The sequence below is a fragment of the Cricetulus griseus genome, chromosome 4, assembly GCF_003668045.3.
Source record: "Cricetulus griseus strain 17A/GY chromosome 4, alternate assembly CriGri-PICRH-1.0, whole genome shotgun sequence".
Classification (NCBI taxonomy): domain Eukaryota; kingdom Metazoa; phylum Chordata; class Mammalia; order Rodentia; family Cricetidae; genus Cricetulus; species Cricetulus griseus.
This window is the reverse complement of record NC_048597.1, coordinates 30,287,828-30,303,922: the sequence shown is the minus strand read 5'-3', so window position 1 is coordinate 30,303,922 and position 16,095 is coordinate 30,287,828. Positions and strand designations below refer to the sequence as shown.

General features: G+C 37.1%; 1 protein-coding gene across 1 annotated transcript in view; it reads left to right on the top strand.

Annotated features, from left to right (window-relative positions):
* Pros1 (protein S) overlaps positions 1-16,095 on the top strand; it is a 63,048-nt gene that overhangs the window by 27,413 nt on the left and 19,540 nt on the right. The window contains exons 4-9 of the mRNA XM_027412435.2: positions 3,731-3,817; positions 4,935-5,057; positions 5,161-5,292; positions 8,056-8,181; positions 12,511-12,632; positions 14,912-15,027. Coding sequence (XP_027268236.1) covers positions 3,731-3,817; positions 4,935-5,057; positions 5,161-5,292; positions 8,056-8,181; positions 12,511-12,632; positions 14,912-15,027 — 706 coding nt within the window. The remainder of the gene's footprint in view (positions 1-3,730; positions 3,818-4,934; positions 5,058-5,160; positions 5,293-8,055; positions 8,182-12,510; positions 12,633-14,911; positions 15,028-16,095) is intronic.

Here is a 16,095-nt window from a genome sequence, read left to right as displayed (position 1 = left end):
GGGTCAGATGGTTTCCCAACAGAATGATGTGCACGACATCAGAAATAACCCACTCTGGGTGGCAGATTCACTTCTGTTACCGTGAGTAAGGCAGAGAGCTAGCACTGGGCATTCCAGTTGATGTCAAAGATTTCATTCACTCAGCAGTTTCAAAGCCTCATGAAGGAAAGGCTAAGCAGTTGGAATTGCTAATGAATAATTGCAATGGCTACTTTCAGAAACCTGGATGAATTTTGGAACCGGATTAGTTTTCAGATAGGAAATAGATGTCGAATGTTCAATACTCTGAGCAGACCTAAGCACCAGAAGGCCAAACTGAATCAACACGTTAAGAATCAAAAACTTCTTTCAGAAGAACTGTCTGAGGGATGGAAAGTAAACTGAAGCAGGCCACAAACTGCAGGATGGAAACCTCATAGCTGCCACTGGAAGTGCAAATAGGAAAAGCATGTAAAGCCAGCAGTCTCCGTGACGCCCGAGGGACTTGATAAATGAACAATTGATGCTGGAGTTTTGCAAGTTGAAGGTCCTGTTAAGTCATGCTCTGGTCTTCCTATGTGTCCTGGTCCCACAGCTGCTTATAAAATAATTACTCAGAGGCTTAATATTAATTATAATTGTTTGGCAGATGGCTCAGGCTTATTACTGGCCAGCTCTTACATTTAAATTAACCCATTACTATTAGTTTATATTTTACCACAAAGGCCATTGCTCGTTACCTCACATCTTGCTTCTCTGGCGGCTGTTGGCATCTTTCTCAACTCTGCCTTCTTTCCCCAGAATCTCTGCTTAGATTTCCCCACTTAGCTATATTCTGGTCTGCCATAGACCAAAGCAGCTTTATTCATCAGCCAATAAAGGCAACACATATTCGAAGCAATGCAGAAGGGCATCCCACATCAAAGGGGAGTACTGGAACAAAGCAGTATCATCTGTACTTGACAGGACCGATGTACTCACAGCAACTGAGGATGCCTGCACTCCAGATCAAGCCAGTCAACATTCTAGCATGGAGTGGGAGGGGTTCATGATCCTCCATGCCTAGCTCTGGAGCTGTGGGCAGTTGGTGGCATCTGGGAGAGGGTGAGCCTGACCCTATAGCAAGAGATTTATGGACAGAACTAATTGAAGTTAGAGAAATTGCATACATGATACCCTAGCAATATGGCTTCTGAACAAGACCTGAAAAAATACAATATCAATAGACACGTTAAGATAAAAGAGGTCAATCTTATGGGGACCTATAGACAGAGAACTGAAGGCAACTCAGGATTGTTCAGAGTAGGAAATCGTCCTCTCCGTGCATGAAATGACTAATTGGCTATCCAATACCAAGTGGTCAGCCCTGAAATCTATACATATAAGTAACATTATACAAACTGAGCAGATTGTGTCTATGTATTTAGGCCATAATTTTGAGAGGGAACAGTATGAAGGATTGGGTAGGTAGGAGAATTGGAGGGAGGAAAGTGAAAGGGGGGATGATGTAATTATATTTTCATTTATAATTAACATAAAACAAGAGGACATGATGTTGGTGAGACAGAGATATGGGATGGATCTTGAAGGAGTTGGGGTGAATTTGAGGTGAATATACTCAAAATATATTGTATAAAATTCTCAAAAATGAACAACTGTGTATTAGCAAGGCTGTGGCTTAGAGCTGGCTGCAATGGGCTTTTAAAGACAAATTACATCAAGACAAGATTGAATCTCAGAGTACCAAAATGTGAACATGTCAAATAGGATCTTTTAAATCCTATTTAAATGAAAGTAAGAGGTGAAACTGTTGACAAGTAGTCTTTATTCTCACCTTCTCCTGAAAGCAGAGCTGGTGCAGTAGATGTTCAGTATCCTGTATCACAAAATTTAATAGAAGTAAACCATGATACAAATGAGATAAATTTTGAAATGGGTCGTTTACATAGTGAAAGAATGAATTTGCTTTTCCTAGCTGTAGCAGATCATATCAATACTAACAAGAAATAAGTTTCAGATGTTGGAGAAACATTCTGGAACTAAATTATTCAATTTTACCAGAGAGTTTTGATGAGTAGCCCTAAAAATATGTACCAACACAAAAATACCATCATGCAAGAAGAGGAAAAAACTGAACTAAAAGTCAACCTCCAAAAGTCCCTCTTCTTTTGATTAAGGCTAAACAGCGGTAATCCCTTACCTCAAGAGGAGGGGATAAATGGAACATTCTGGACACCTGTTGTTGTTGTCACCTAGTCACCTAACTGTGGCTCTTCAATGGAGAGCTACCAGACTTTTTTTTTTTTTTTGCTTGTTTGTGTTATTTTAAGTCCACATAGGAGCCAGTAAAATGGCTGAGCAGATGGAAGATGACCTGAGTGCAATGCCCAGGACCCATGGAAAAAATAAAAAAAGCCAGATGTGCTGGTTCATGCCTGCAAAGCCAGCACTCCACATGGAGACGGGAGGCAGAGATAGAGGAATGGGCTAGAAGCTCAGGAGTGAGTATAGCAACTGAAATAACATCAGATCTTCAAAAGCAAGGAAGAGAGAACTGACTCCCAAAAAAGTTGTCCTATGCTCTCCACCTGTCATAGTGTGCATGCATCTGTTTGCACACACACGTTAAATAACTTTTAAAAAATATATAAGTATGTTCCTCATCTTACCAATGTTGCTTTGATAATACGGTAAGTATGTGTTTTGTTTACTTTTTATTTTAAATCAGTGTGTGCTAGGGGAACAGGACACTTCGGATATGATGCAACTAGTTCTCACACCACAGCCTGCCAGAGAATCACAGGCCAGAAAGCCTGAAGGCTCTGTCTGTGCCTGACTATCAGAACCAGGGAGCATCCTGTGGGAGGAACTATTAAATTTGGATTAATCTTTTTCTCCCGAGTAACATATCAACCTCATGTGATCCACTGTAAGTGTTACTTTAAAATATGTCCCCAGTTGGTAATTTTCCTGTTTATGGGAGGGATTTTGACTCATGTTTTGTTTACTTCTGTCAATCCATTTATATATAACATGTGCTTGTTGCTGGCTGGTATTTCTTTCCAGCTTGGTTCCACTGCCCTGCAGCCCCAAATAAGCACACAAAGACATATTAATTATAAAAGTGTTGGATGATGGCTAGGACTTCTTATTGGCTAGCTCCGTCTTAATTATTAATCCATAATTACTAATCTATGTATTTCTACATGGCCTTATCTACCAGAGAATACCTAGCATGTCCTATCTTCCTGGTCTCTACATGGTGTCTCTTCGAGGTCCCTCTCTATCTTTCCCAGAATTCACCTCATCTCCTAGTCCTACCTATCTTCCTGCCTTTATTGGCCAAACAGTTCTTTATTCATCAACCCAAAAGAGAAACACATTTACAGAAAGGACATACTCCATCGCGTGCTATTCAGTATTCACCAAATTACTGTTACTCGAGGGAAGAGAAAAGCACGCATTTGAAGCATCAACCATAAAAAGACAGTGTGTCTTTTCTTGGCCATCGTGTTAACAATGCATGGGCTTAGAGCTGCAGCGCTTGCTGAGTTCATAAGTATCTTCACCGTACCTGACTTTTCTTGAACTTTGACGGAAAAAGGGGGAGATGGAAACTGTTAGGGTGGCACAGTGAGTACTAACTCTTTCAAAGCCATCAGAACAGAAATATCCCGACGACTTTAGGGTAATTGCTGCTGTGACTTCAGATGAAGGCTGCTGGGACACAATTGTCTTTTCTATCTTACAGGTTGTCTGGGCACGTTCCGTGCTGGCCTGTTCAGTGCTGCGCGGCAGTCTGTTAATGCTTACCCCGACCTCAGGAGCTGTGTCAATGGTAAGCTACTGTGTAAAAACAAATAATATAATAATAATAAAATGAAATATAAGTCTTGGGAAGTAAAATGCACTGTGTCAATATTAACTAATGTTTAAAATTCAGTAAGTGAACTGTCGAAGGAGGCTACGCTCAGCAGAGATGTGTTTTTTGAACTGCATATACAAACATACTTTTTAGTTATAAATGCATTGGTCTTACATGAAATGAAATTTCCCCCTAACATTTCAGCTGACGGGTGGTTAGTGATAGAAGAGATAGTAGGCTTCAAGTTACTGCTGTCAGGATTGTTGTATGTAGCATCTTCATTTTGGTTGGAGTTATGTAATCACTACTAATTATCAGAGGAGAGCCAGGCTCGTTCTTTTTAACATTTGGACATCAATAATATAAATATAAAAATGTATCGAACAGCTTTTTCTGTCTGAAGTCTATACAGAACCTACAGTGACCAGTGTGTGATTGTTATACTCATTTCTTCTCACTTAAACATCAAGTTTTCCAGTGTTCGATGTATTTTAACAAGAATTCTACTTATTTAGGGCAATAAGGTCCCTTTTAAAAATTCTGTCTTAATCCACATTGGAATTGCCAAATTCTATCGTCACACAGAGAATAGTTTGCTTGGTCTGTCTTCCTCATAGAACTGTTGTAAGGCTCAAGTCAAGTGAAGTATTTGCCCGTCTTCATAGTGCATGCATTTAATTAATCCCAGCATTTGGGAGGCAGACTTCTCTGAGTTCAAGACCAGCCTGGCCTACATAGTGAATTCCAAAACAGCTAGAACTACATAGTGAGGCCTGTCTCACATTTTCTTCCCTGGCCTTAAAATGGTTATATAGGCATAGATGACCTCAAACTTGTGATCTCTCTTTCTCCACTTCCTGAGAGTTGGGATTACAACATCAGGTGTATGCAGTGTTGGGCATCAAAACCAGGGCTTTGCAAATGCTAAACTGAAAAGCTAAACTCTATCAACCGAATTACATCCCCAGGCCTACTGTTTGAAAAAATGCATCTTATCCTTATTATTATAGGCATGCAGTTGTATTTTTCCATTTCTGCGATTCCTTTTCTTGCCTAAGGTAAACGTTAAAAGCAAGTCTGTTTCCTTTAGCCATCCCAGACCAATGTGATCCTATGCCATGCAATGAAGATGGGTATCTGAGCTGCAAAGATGGCCAAGCTGCTTTCACATGCATCTGCAAACCAGGATGGCAAGGGGACAAATGCCAGTTTGGTATGTGTGAAAATTCCTTGCCTGCTGACTTTTCTGGGTTGGCCACATGACAAATTATCTGAAGGTGGTATTTCTTTAAAAATGCTTTATTTTCCCAATGCAGATGTAAATGAATGTAAAGATCCCTTAAATGTAAATGGGGGCTGCAGCCAGATTTGTGACAACACTCCTGGAAGTTACCACTGCTCCTGCAGAAGTGGCTTTGCTATGCTTTCAAACAAAAAAGACTGCAAAGGTAAGAGCACAGAAACAGAATAAAAAATGTATTTGTTGGGTGAGGTCAAAGTTCAGGTAGAGGAATTTCCTTGGGAAACTTCTGGAAGACAATGTGGTCAGAAAGTACTTATTTTAAATGTGCCACCATGTCTTGGAGCCTTGCGTGCCTTTGAACTCTGTTTTAGTTTATATTAGCAATAACAAGAGTATTTTATTAGCAATAAGAGTATTATTCTTCTGGTGTGTGCACATGCACAAGTGCATATTTACAGAATTTGTTTAGTGATAAATATGGTGATTAAAGCACTTCATTCCAAAGAGAGGATTCAGTGCTACATTCCTTTCAAAAAATGTTGTTTGTTCCATTTTCAGGGTCAGCTACCATCCTATTTTTTCCCATAGGATGAATAGCAGATACACAAAGAAATCTATAAATCTTAATAACCCTACTATTATATTTATCTGTTATTCAGAAATGTATTTCTGATTTCCAAAATAAATCCTTTATTTTGCACCCCATAGCCCAATTATGGTTTTGAGAAAGATGAAGAATCTCCATTTTTCATTCTTTTTACACATTGACTATTGCACCACGGCTCTTAAGTATTTTTTCCTTAGGATTTAAATAATCTGTCAGGTTAGATTTTGTATGTTGTCAATGTATTTCTTTTGTCTCCCAACATTTTCCTTTTTTTCTCCTTGCACACGCTGAATTGCTCTATGAAATCTATACATATTCCTGCTAGGTGAATGGATAGCTGAACACAGAATTCTGAGCTTTCAGTGAAATCTTGCTACAAAGCAGAAACCCTTAAGAAGGATTTTGTTCTTCCTCCTAAGAGCTTAAAAATTCAGTAGATTAAATGTGAAGTTTCTTTATGTAAGCCTCTACTTCTGTCTTATAAAATCCCCAGTCTAAATTCACATTCAAGGAATTTTCTGTCTTTTTGGTAGTATTCATTATTGTGTAGTCACTACAGTATAATTTAAAGTCCCGTGGAATAAGCTGAAAATGAAATGCATTTACTAATAGCCTCTTCCAAGCCATTATCCAATTTATGACTGTATATCTTTATTATCTGTCTATTTGAATGTTTTAGTTTGGCTATTGGAATAGGGGCATCATTCGAACAGCAGTTATGGGAAGCCATTATAATTCAGGGTACTACATGCTTTATATAAAGAGATAGTACCCATTCCTATTTTAACACTTAAATACTTGAGTAATCTTTTCTTTTTCCAATTTCGTGATTTTTTTCATATCCACATTGAATTAATACATGCATGTAAAATTAGAAAAATAACTGTTTTTGCTGGGAATATGGTAGAGTGCTTGCTTAGCATGTGCAAGCCTTGTTGCGTTTCCCACTGCCACCAAACAACCAACAGAATGTTTCCAAAGACCAGAGCATGTGTCTTTCATTCTTTCTATGTATAGTAATTCATCTGTGGTATACAGCAAGCTCAGACCTTACAGAAAATATGTAGAAAACCATTATAGTAGGACCTTGGCCATGGTGAGGATATACATGGAATCAGGTTGGCAGTTTTGACTAAATATGAAAATCTAAAGCCTTGCTGGCATTAGAAGTAGATACAGAGTCACCATGTCAATGTGCCACACCTAAATTCATATGATCTGTATATTTCCCTACAACTATGTGTAAAGCCAAGTAATTAAGTGATGTGCTTTTATTTTCTTCTAAAAGCATGGACTTTTTATTATAAAAGTGTTTTGATACCTAACTTTTTTCAATCGACTGGGGATTTGTATTAAGTTGTAAGGAATATTAGAGATTTTAGGTGTTACTTATATTTTCCCTCATTAGTCATATATACATAATTCTTGTATAATGTCGTACTTTGAACACTGGCTTTGACATTCTCTTGCCAGAGGGATTAATTCCATTATTTGGGAGCACATTATTTGAGACAGAACAATGTCTAAATTTTCATCTATTCATCTCCCCAGATAAACTGCCAATTTTCAAAGTTGGAAATGCATTTCCCACTCAATTTTGTCTTTCTCTATTGACCTCTATGAACAAAGCTGAGCAATAATTGCATCTATGCAGAACTGTGTCTCACTTGCTTCTATTTGCTTGAAAGTGCCACCTACCACTGCCTTGCAATCTTTTGTTTCCTACTACACCATGTTATACAGCTAATGCATCTGAAATGTAAGAAATATTAACCGAATACTATAAGATACTAGAGTAAGTGCAGTTTTAGAAGTACTTTTAGACTTTAATTGGCCCCACCTTAAATGTAAATCATTGTTGATTAGTGTAGGACAGATGGGAAAAAGCTAGATATTTGTCTACCTCTAAATAAAAATACCAAACAAATGAGTTTTCATTTGTTAAATAATTGTAGTGAGGAGTTAAGTGAATCTACATTTACAACCAATTTCAGAAATATAAATTTACAAGTGCATTTAAAGAATATTAAGAATATAGTTGAGCCTCTTCTTTTGTGTGTTTTTATACTTCTCCTTAGTAGATAAGAAAATGAATAACTCCATTCTTCTTAATTCTTGTAAAGGAATATTAGTGAAATTTCCCATGAATTCATATAAAAATCATATTTAGGGGACTAAAGCATGGTGATAGATTTATTGTTTTGCTGTTTCAAGAGTAGATACAATAGAGTAGCCTATATATATATATATATATATATATTATATATATATATATATATGCATATATATGTGTTAGATTCAGGAAACAAATAAGTGTTTACTTGATACTGGGAAAAATCTTAACAGTGATTTTATTTGCAGATGTGGATGAATGCTCTATGAAGCCCAGTGTTTGTGGCTCAGCTGTGTGCAAGAACACTCCAGGAGACTATGAGTGTGAATGTCCTGACGGCTACAGATATGATCCCTCATCGAAGTCTTGCAAAGGTAGAATGATGACACTATCAGTGCATGGTAGAGAGGATGGGTTTGAACCCTGGGGTAATATTAGGAAAAGCATTTATTTGCTAATCTCTGATGTAGGTTGGTTGATTTGTAATTGTTGGCTTCCTTATAGAAGAAAAGTATCAAGGAAGACCTGTATTCTTTGGGCTTAATATTATTCATTCCATTTAACCCATTAAACTTCATAAAACCTAGAGACTTCCTTTGTTATAAAAGCAAAATGAAGACATTTTAACAGCCTTTCAATAACGTTAAAAGAAAATTTTAATTTGAAAGGAAAAATTCATATAATTGACAAAATTCATAAAAATTCACAAAAATTCATAAAAAATGACAAGCTTTAATTATGGGACTGAAACCGTGAGCCTTCTTATCAACCTTAGGTTTTATTCCAAACATTTTTTTAGCCATTTTCTGTGCCTATGTTGGTGATTTTAAAATAGGAAGTTGGGACTGGAGAGATGGCTCAGCAGTTAGGGACATTTTGCAGCTCTAGCAGAAGGTTCCAGATTCAGTTCCCAGACGTCATGTCATGTGACTCACAACCACCTGTCAGTCCAGTTCTAGGGGATCTGACACTCTCTTCTGGCCTCCTCCAACACCTGCACATCCATGGCACTCAGGCACACACACATACAAAATAAAATAAAATAAATAATAAAAAGAAAATGAGAAGTGAGATATCTATTACCATGATGGACATCATAATGGAGCTCCAGAGAGCTGATGGTTAGTGATCTGTGATGCCCAGACCCCTTGTGGATGCTCCTGCTCTTCCTTCCTAAGGTTGCCATGGTGTCAGCATGGATGCCTCGGCTAGCTTCAATGCATTATGTTTGCTTTTGTCTGAGGTTTCAAATCATTATATATGAATTATCTCACATTCCTTTAAATGTTTTAAAATTTCAAATTGAATTAACATCATGTCTAAAAGTAATCACACACCAATGATAATAGAACATACTATATGCTTATAAAGCTTTTTAAGCAGAAGCTCAGTGACACAGCTCTGCAGCCTCTGCAGCCTTTTTCATCACCCGAATGGAAACTGTCAAGCAGACAACAGCAAGTTTTTTCTTAATGGTTTCCTTATTACAGGCAATCCCCGTTACTATAACAAACCTTTCTGTCTTTGGATTTGAATTTATATGAGCAGATAGTCATTCCCCCCCCCCCTCCAGACAGGGTTTCTCTGTCGCTTTGGAGGCTGTCCTGGAACTAACTCTTGTAGATTAGGCTGGTGTCGAACTCACAGAGATCTACCTGCCTCTGCCTCCAGAGTGCTGGGATTAAAGGCGTGCGCCGCCGCCGCCGCCGCCGCCGCCACCACCACCACCATCACCTGGCCCAGATAGTCATTTTATAATAGATTTGTTTCTAATTATTTACAGTGTACTGCTGAAATGTTGGTGTTTTATTTGACCCTATCCACACCGTCATCCATTTCTACTCTCCAGTACCCCTCATTGCAATTATTGGGAGACGTAGCAATTCTCAGATACACTGAAACAGGAATTAGCAGGGTCCTTGATTATGACAGAGGCTTCCTAAGTTCAAGTGGTCTTAATACAGGAGTGAGGGTGTTATTATAGCCAACGAACTTCCATGAGTCAGGTTCCTGTCTTGTTAATTCAAAGGATGGCTCTCACAGACCACAGAGAAGTTACGTTTTTAGAAAGACTCATAGACAGGTGTTTAAGAAGAATGCAAACCAGCAGAGCTTCTGTGGGACAGCTGCTGCTCCAGAAATGGGGTACCACTGAACTTCTCTTTGGGGGGTTTAGTGTAGGACTTACGGCAGAAACTGTTGAGGAATGGGAGGTGGGCTGTCCATCTAGCTCTGTGCTTTTACTAATGTCTATTCCAGGTGTCTAGAATGCTGTTTTGGTCACATCTTCAGATACAGCTTCTAGGCAGCTGTGAAAGGAGAAGCAAGATTGCAAAAAATCAGATGGAAACTAAAGCGCCAAACACTTTGCATTTGTGGCCTCCACCATGGCAAAACCATGGACATTTCTAGCCTCTGGCCAAGGATGAGAATGAAAGTCCTCATTCCTAAACTGCAGGCAGCCTCTGCTATCTGCTCTCATCATTATTATTAGCCATTTTCATCACCTAGATTGTAGTTTCCTTTGCTAAAGGACAGATTTTTAAATGTTTTATTTGAGTCCATATATATATCTTATTTTAATCTTATATCATACAATTTTAATGCATTTAAAGTATCATTAACTCTGGAAATATATTTTAAAGTGTTTAAAAGAGCATATATTACATGATAGTATTAATAAGACCTTCATAAATTTATAATAGGGTATATCCAATAAAATGTCAAGGACTTTCTGTAGTCCTGGAAGAATCTTTAGCCTAGGCATGTTATTACAAAGTAGAGAGTTGGGGACAGATCAGTTAAAAGACTTCAAATTATGGCAGGTAATAGTACAATAAGGTTTGAAAAATATTAATATATGTCATTAAATTTATGACAGAAATTTCTTAATATCACCCATCATGATCATTACAAATATTCTTTATTCAACATTGCTTACTACAGTGGAAACAAGATAATGAGTGAAATAGACAAACTTTCTTCACTTAGAAATTTCAGCTGCAGACACATGATAAAATCAACACAGATATTAACATGTGTTATATTTATTATGAATTTGTGAGAGTAAAATACAGTGACTCTAAAATGTAAACTAAAAGACATTAAGTGTGTTGGGAGATGGAGTACTTCACTGAGAGAAGTAGAGGTAGGTATCTTGTTCAAAATGTCTCAGTGATGAAGAGATGTGAATATGGGAAAGGCTGGCTAAGGAAGCATAATCACCGGGCAGAGGAAATAAGTGTGTGAAGCCATGCACTAATCGGTTACATAGAAGGACACTGAATCTGAAAGTTGGAGGACAATGGCAAAGGTCTTGAGCAGGAGCAGATAGCAAATGAATGGGTAGATAAATCAGTCTAGATATGCATGGTAGATACTTGTGTGGATCTGAATTGCTACAAAGAAGCTCTAACTACAAAGGCTGGTAGATTAGTTAAAATTCCAATGATTATGAATGGATCTGATTGTTGCAGGCTCAGAGGCTGATTACAATTTACCTTGCAGGATCTTAGTCCTATAAGTAGTCTCTCTTGCCCACCTTTGCATCAGAGTGTCATACTAAACATCCAGTGAGAAACAAACAAAAACTCTTTGAAATTCATGAGCTTCACAAAACCTTAGTTTTCAACAAACAAGAGGCAGGCTGTGGAGGGCACCTTTAATTTCAGCCCTAGGGAGGCTGAGGCAGGCAAATCTCTGTGTTTGAGGCCAGCCTGGTCTACAGAGCAAGTTCTAGGACATCCAGTGCTACACAGAGACACTTGGGTCTCCAAAACAAAACAAAGAAAAGTTTGGGCTGGCGAGATGGCTCAGAGATTAAGAGCACTGGCTGCTCTTCTAGGGATCCTCAATTCCCAGAAACTGCATAGTGACTTAGGACCATCTATAATGGGATCTGATACCCTCCTCTGTCATGCAGGCATATATACAAATAGAACATAAATCTTTTTTAAAAGGTTAAGACTTATCAGATAACATTTGATGCCTATAGCTGGGATTTCTCCACTTTGCTTTATCTACTTAATGTTTTCACCCATGTATCTACTAAGTATCTTGATTCATGAATTTCATTGTTCTCTTACTATAAAAATTTCGTAAGACTGCTTCCATGTTGGAACCTGGAATACTGTCCGGGGACAGTATTACTCCTATTTGGTTTCAGAATAAACCGTCTCTTATCTCTTTTAAATAAAAAGAGAATGTGGCCAGTTTTGATTATTGCATCATTATAAAAAAATCAGATGTTTTTGTTATTGTCAGTTTATCCATTGCATTAACTTTCACTTAGTTAAAGTCAGCGTCCCTGCCCCCTCACTAACTTTTCTTTTTTGTTTTCACCTTGTCCTTCTTCCTCTTCTAATTTCTTCTCTTCTCCCCCCTTTTTTGTTTATTTTCAAAATAAAGAATTGGAAGGCAATTATAATGAAATTCTTATAAACAGAAATGACAGTGGAGACCCTAAACACTTTTCTTCTTTAGCTTGAAAATCAGAAAATTGGCATAATAATACTATTATTATTAATTATTGAAAATGATAAAATTATTTGGAATATATACATAAAATTATACTTAGAACTCTGAAATTTCTAGGTCAATTATTTGGATATGCTGTCATAGCAGTTGCGTTTTCTGAGTAACTACTGAGTGCCTGTTGGATTAGACATTTAGAAGCTATGAAGGTTCTTCTCTTTTCATGTCAGATGTGGACGAATGCTCTGAGAACATGTGTGCTCAATTGTGTGTCAATTACCCTGGAGGCTACTCTTGTTACTGTGATGGAAAGAAAGGATTCAAGCTTGCCCAAGATCAGAAGAGTTGTGAGGTAACCTTTGAAATTCAAAACTTCTCATCAAGCTGGGCTGGTGGAACATGTATTTAATCCCAGCACCCAGGAGGTAGAGGCAGGAGGATCTCTGAGTCTAGCCTGGTCTATCAAGTGAGTTCCACAACATCCAGGGCTACACAGAGAAATGAGAAGAAAACAAAAAATAAACAATTTCTTTTTTTGGGGGGAGGGTTTGATATTTTGAGACAGGGTTTCTCTGTAGCTTTGGAACCTGTCTGGGACCTCTCTTTGTAGACCAGGCTGGCCTCAAACTCATAGAAATCTGCCTCTCATGTGCTGGGATTAAAGGCTTGCACCACCATCGCCCAGCAAACAATTTATCTCTTTTCTGAAATGAGAGACCCAGGATCCCCATTCCCTGGGCTTTCATTGAAGAGCATTAATCTTCACTGAAAGAATTCAGTTGAAATTCAGAACACAATGTAAAAGACAGGGGAGTTTATTGTAGAATAGGAAAACATACTCTCAAAGGGCGAGAGTTATAAGTGGCCAGAGAAAACACTACAGAGCCTGATGGCTGTCAAGGGATGAGAAAGAATACCATTTTTACCAGGTGAGAGTGAACAATGGCTAGACAATATGTTGTGTTCATATGTAGTTTAGCCTTCTTCTTTTTGTTTATTTAAGACTTATAAAAATCTCCAGAACAGACAGCTTTCCTGAGTACCAGACATTGGTGGGCCCATTTGGTTGATTGTCACTTCACCAGGCAATGGTGTGCCTTTGTTCTTTATCAGAAAGCCTCCAACTAGGTAGTTGTCCATTATGAAGTGTTGGGATCCTGGAATCAGGTTTAGATAGTTATCAAGTAATGACCCCTTTGCAATTCATTGTGGTTCTGTCTCCTACCAGTCTCAGAGAGGACTCAGGTCTCATTTCTTTGAACAGTAATTAAAGCCTGGCAGTTATAGTCTTTGGTTTTACAAGGGGATGATTATGAAGAGGGTGTCTATCTTCAGTGTCCTCTAATCCCACTAAGAGAATATTACATAGAAATTTTAATGACAACATTCTCTGGTGTCCTGTATTACATTTTGGCAAGTTTGCACACTGCCTGTTTGTGCTTATAAGTGTTCATAAACTTCCTGATGGAAACAAATTTGTCTCAAGAAGATTTGGTGACTTTAAATGTACCACAATTCAGAGACCAATTATGTTCATCAGTGTGTCTCAAACACGTGTTTCCACACTCAGATTTAATGCATAATCGACTCAAGAAATCAATTTGTAGGATGGTTTTAATTTTTCCTTTATTGAATAAATAAGTCAATATTTGAACCCCTTACCTCCCTCTTCTTTTTTCCTTTTAGAAATAATAAGGTATACATGCTAGTGATTCTTTCTATTCTTGTATTTTAAAAGATGTAAGGGTAAAATTATATATGATTGTGAGGCAGACTGTTTAAAATTCCTAAATAATGATTTCACTGTATATAACCGTAACTATATGTATGTGTGTACATATACATGTACACACACACACACACACACACACACACACTCATGACCAATATGAACCAGTATATGCTTAGGAAAAAAATAATAAATCACATTACCCACATGAAGGAAGATCAGGAGGTTAGTGGCTATAGATAGTAATTCAGGGGTTACTCAACTGAAAGGCCATGCAGTAGAATTTCTTATTTTATAGTTTAGTCCCTTATTATTTCAGTATGTTCTGTAGTACATACTACTATCCACCTTGGATTAGTTATGAATTATTTTCTGGGGTTCTATTTAATAACTGTAGAATCCATGGCAAAATAGCCTTCACTATACCCAATATCCCATCTCTAGGTAGCTTTCTACTTTAATGTTGCTTTTCATCTTTAAGGAACAAATACTTGATTGGAGATTACATGACTTTGAATCATTTGCATATAAATTTCTTAGAGAATGAGATGCTAACTTAGGTTTATTCCATCCTATGTGGTCAGTATTCACAATATTTTTTTCTTAACCAAATGAATAGCTTTTAGATATAATTAATACAAGGCATTGTACAGCTTATTGAAGCCATATTTGCTGGGACTTAAAGAAAAAGTTTGTGTTTAGCATTGAGAAATAATAAAGAGAATCTAAAGTCAAGCACACATATTTTGGAGGCTTTGTGGATTGCTTTTGCAAGGAAATGGAAGATATTCATTATCCTTTGAAAAGACATTCTGATGTGAGGGTATTTCAGAGGCTATTTTGGAAACTAAAGAGAGAAGACAAACTGCAGACAATAATCCATGCATCTTGTTTTCCTCCAGGGTATTCCAGTGTGCCTTCCCTTGAACCTTGACAAAAATTATGAATTATTGTACTTGGCTGAGCAGTTTGTAGGAGTTGTCTTATATCTGAAATTTCGTTTGCCAGAAATTACCAGGTGAGGAATGGATGCCATTGGGAATTCCTACAGGTTAAACAGAGGAGGAGAGCAGTAGGTTTATCAATCTGATAATTTAGGCACATTACCATTTAGGTGATCTTCACACGTGTATTTTTTCACACTAGAGCCTTTTCAAATCCACCGAGGCTGACTTTGTTACTTTATCTCATCATTTTCCATTTCCCAGTCATGACATATTTTCCAAGAAACTGGGAAATTAGATCTAACCCACTTTTGAAAACTTAACCCTATTTTTTATACATTATAAAAACTAAGTGAAAATATCACTGTATTGATGGAGTATTATTACATTCAAAACTAATAAGGAAAATTAACAAGATGCCTCAAGTAGTATTCTAAAGAAATCATTACTTAATTTGGCAATTTGAATACCTCAGCTTTTGCTTCTGTATTTAGATTGACTTGAGTGTTTTTTGTTTGTGATTCTCAATCATCATTCTTAGTTGTCCAATTTTCTTAATGCATACATGTTGAAACTAGAAGCAATAAATCAGAATGTTGATGTAATAAAGAGAAGGGAAAATTACTTAAAGTTAAGTTTAGAACCTAACTTTCAAAATAGACAATTAAATAATCAGGCATGTTTAGAATTTAATTAGACATAGATCATTCCCTAATTAATTGAACGAATGTATAGAAGTCTTTCCATGAAAGAGCATTGAAGTTATTCCAAGATTCAGTTAATTTAATTGAGTGTGTTGTTTGGACATTCCATTTCCCTCAATATCTGGTTTTCACTACAAACATCTCTGAACAAATATTATTTTTTTCTGAATGAGATTGGAAACCCTTCCTCAGTATGACAACAATGAGTATGGGGGAGAAAACTGTTGCAGTATCTTTATATACTTTCATATTATTTATTTATGACAACTCATTCTAACCTGGTACCTAACTTTGAATCAGAATTAGCAAACCAATTTCTCTGGTATTCCTTAGTTTCTTCACTGATTTATTTACTTTGCACTTTTAGAAGTGTAGTATCTTGTATACATTCCATATTAAATGCACAGCTTCATGAATATTTATAAAGTGATTTTCTTA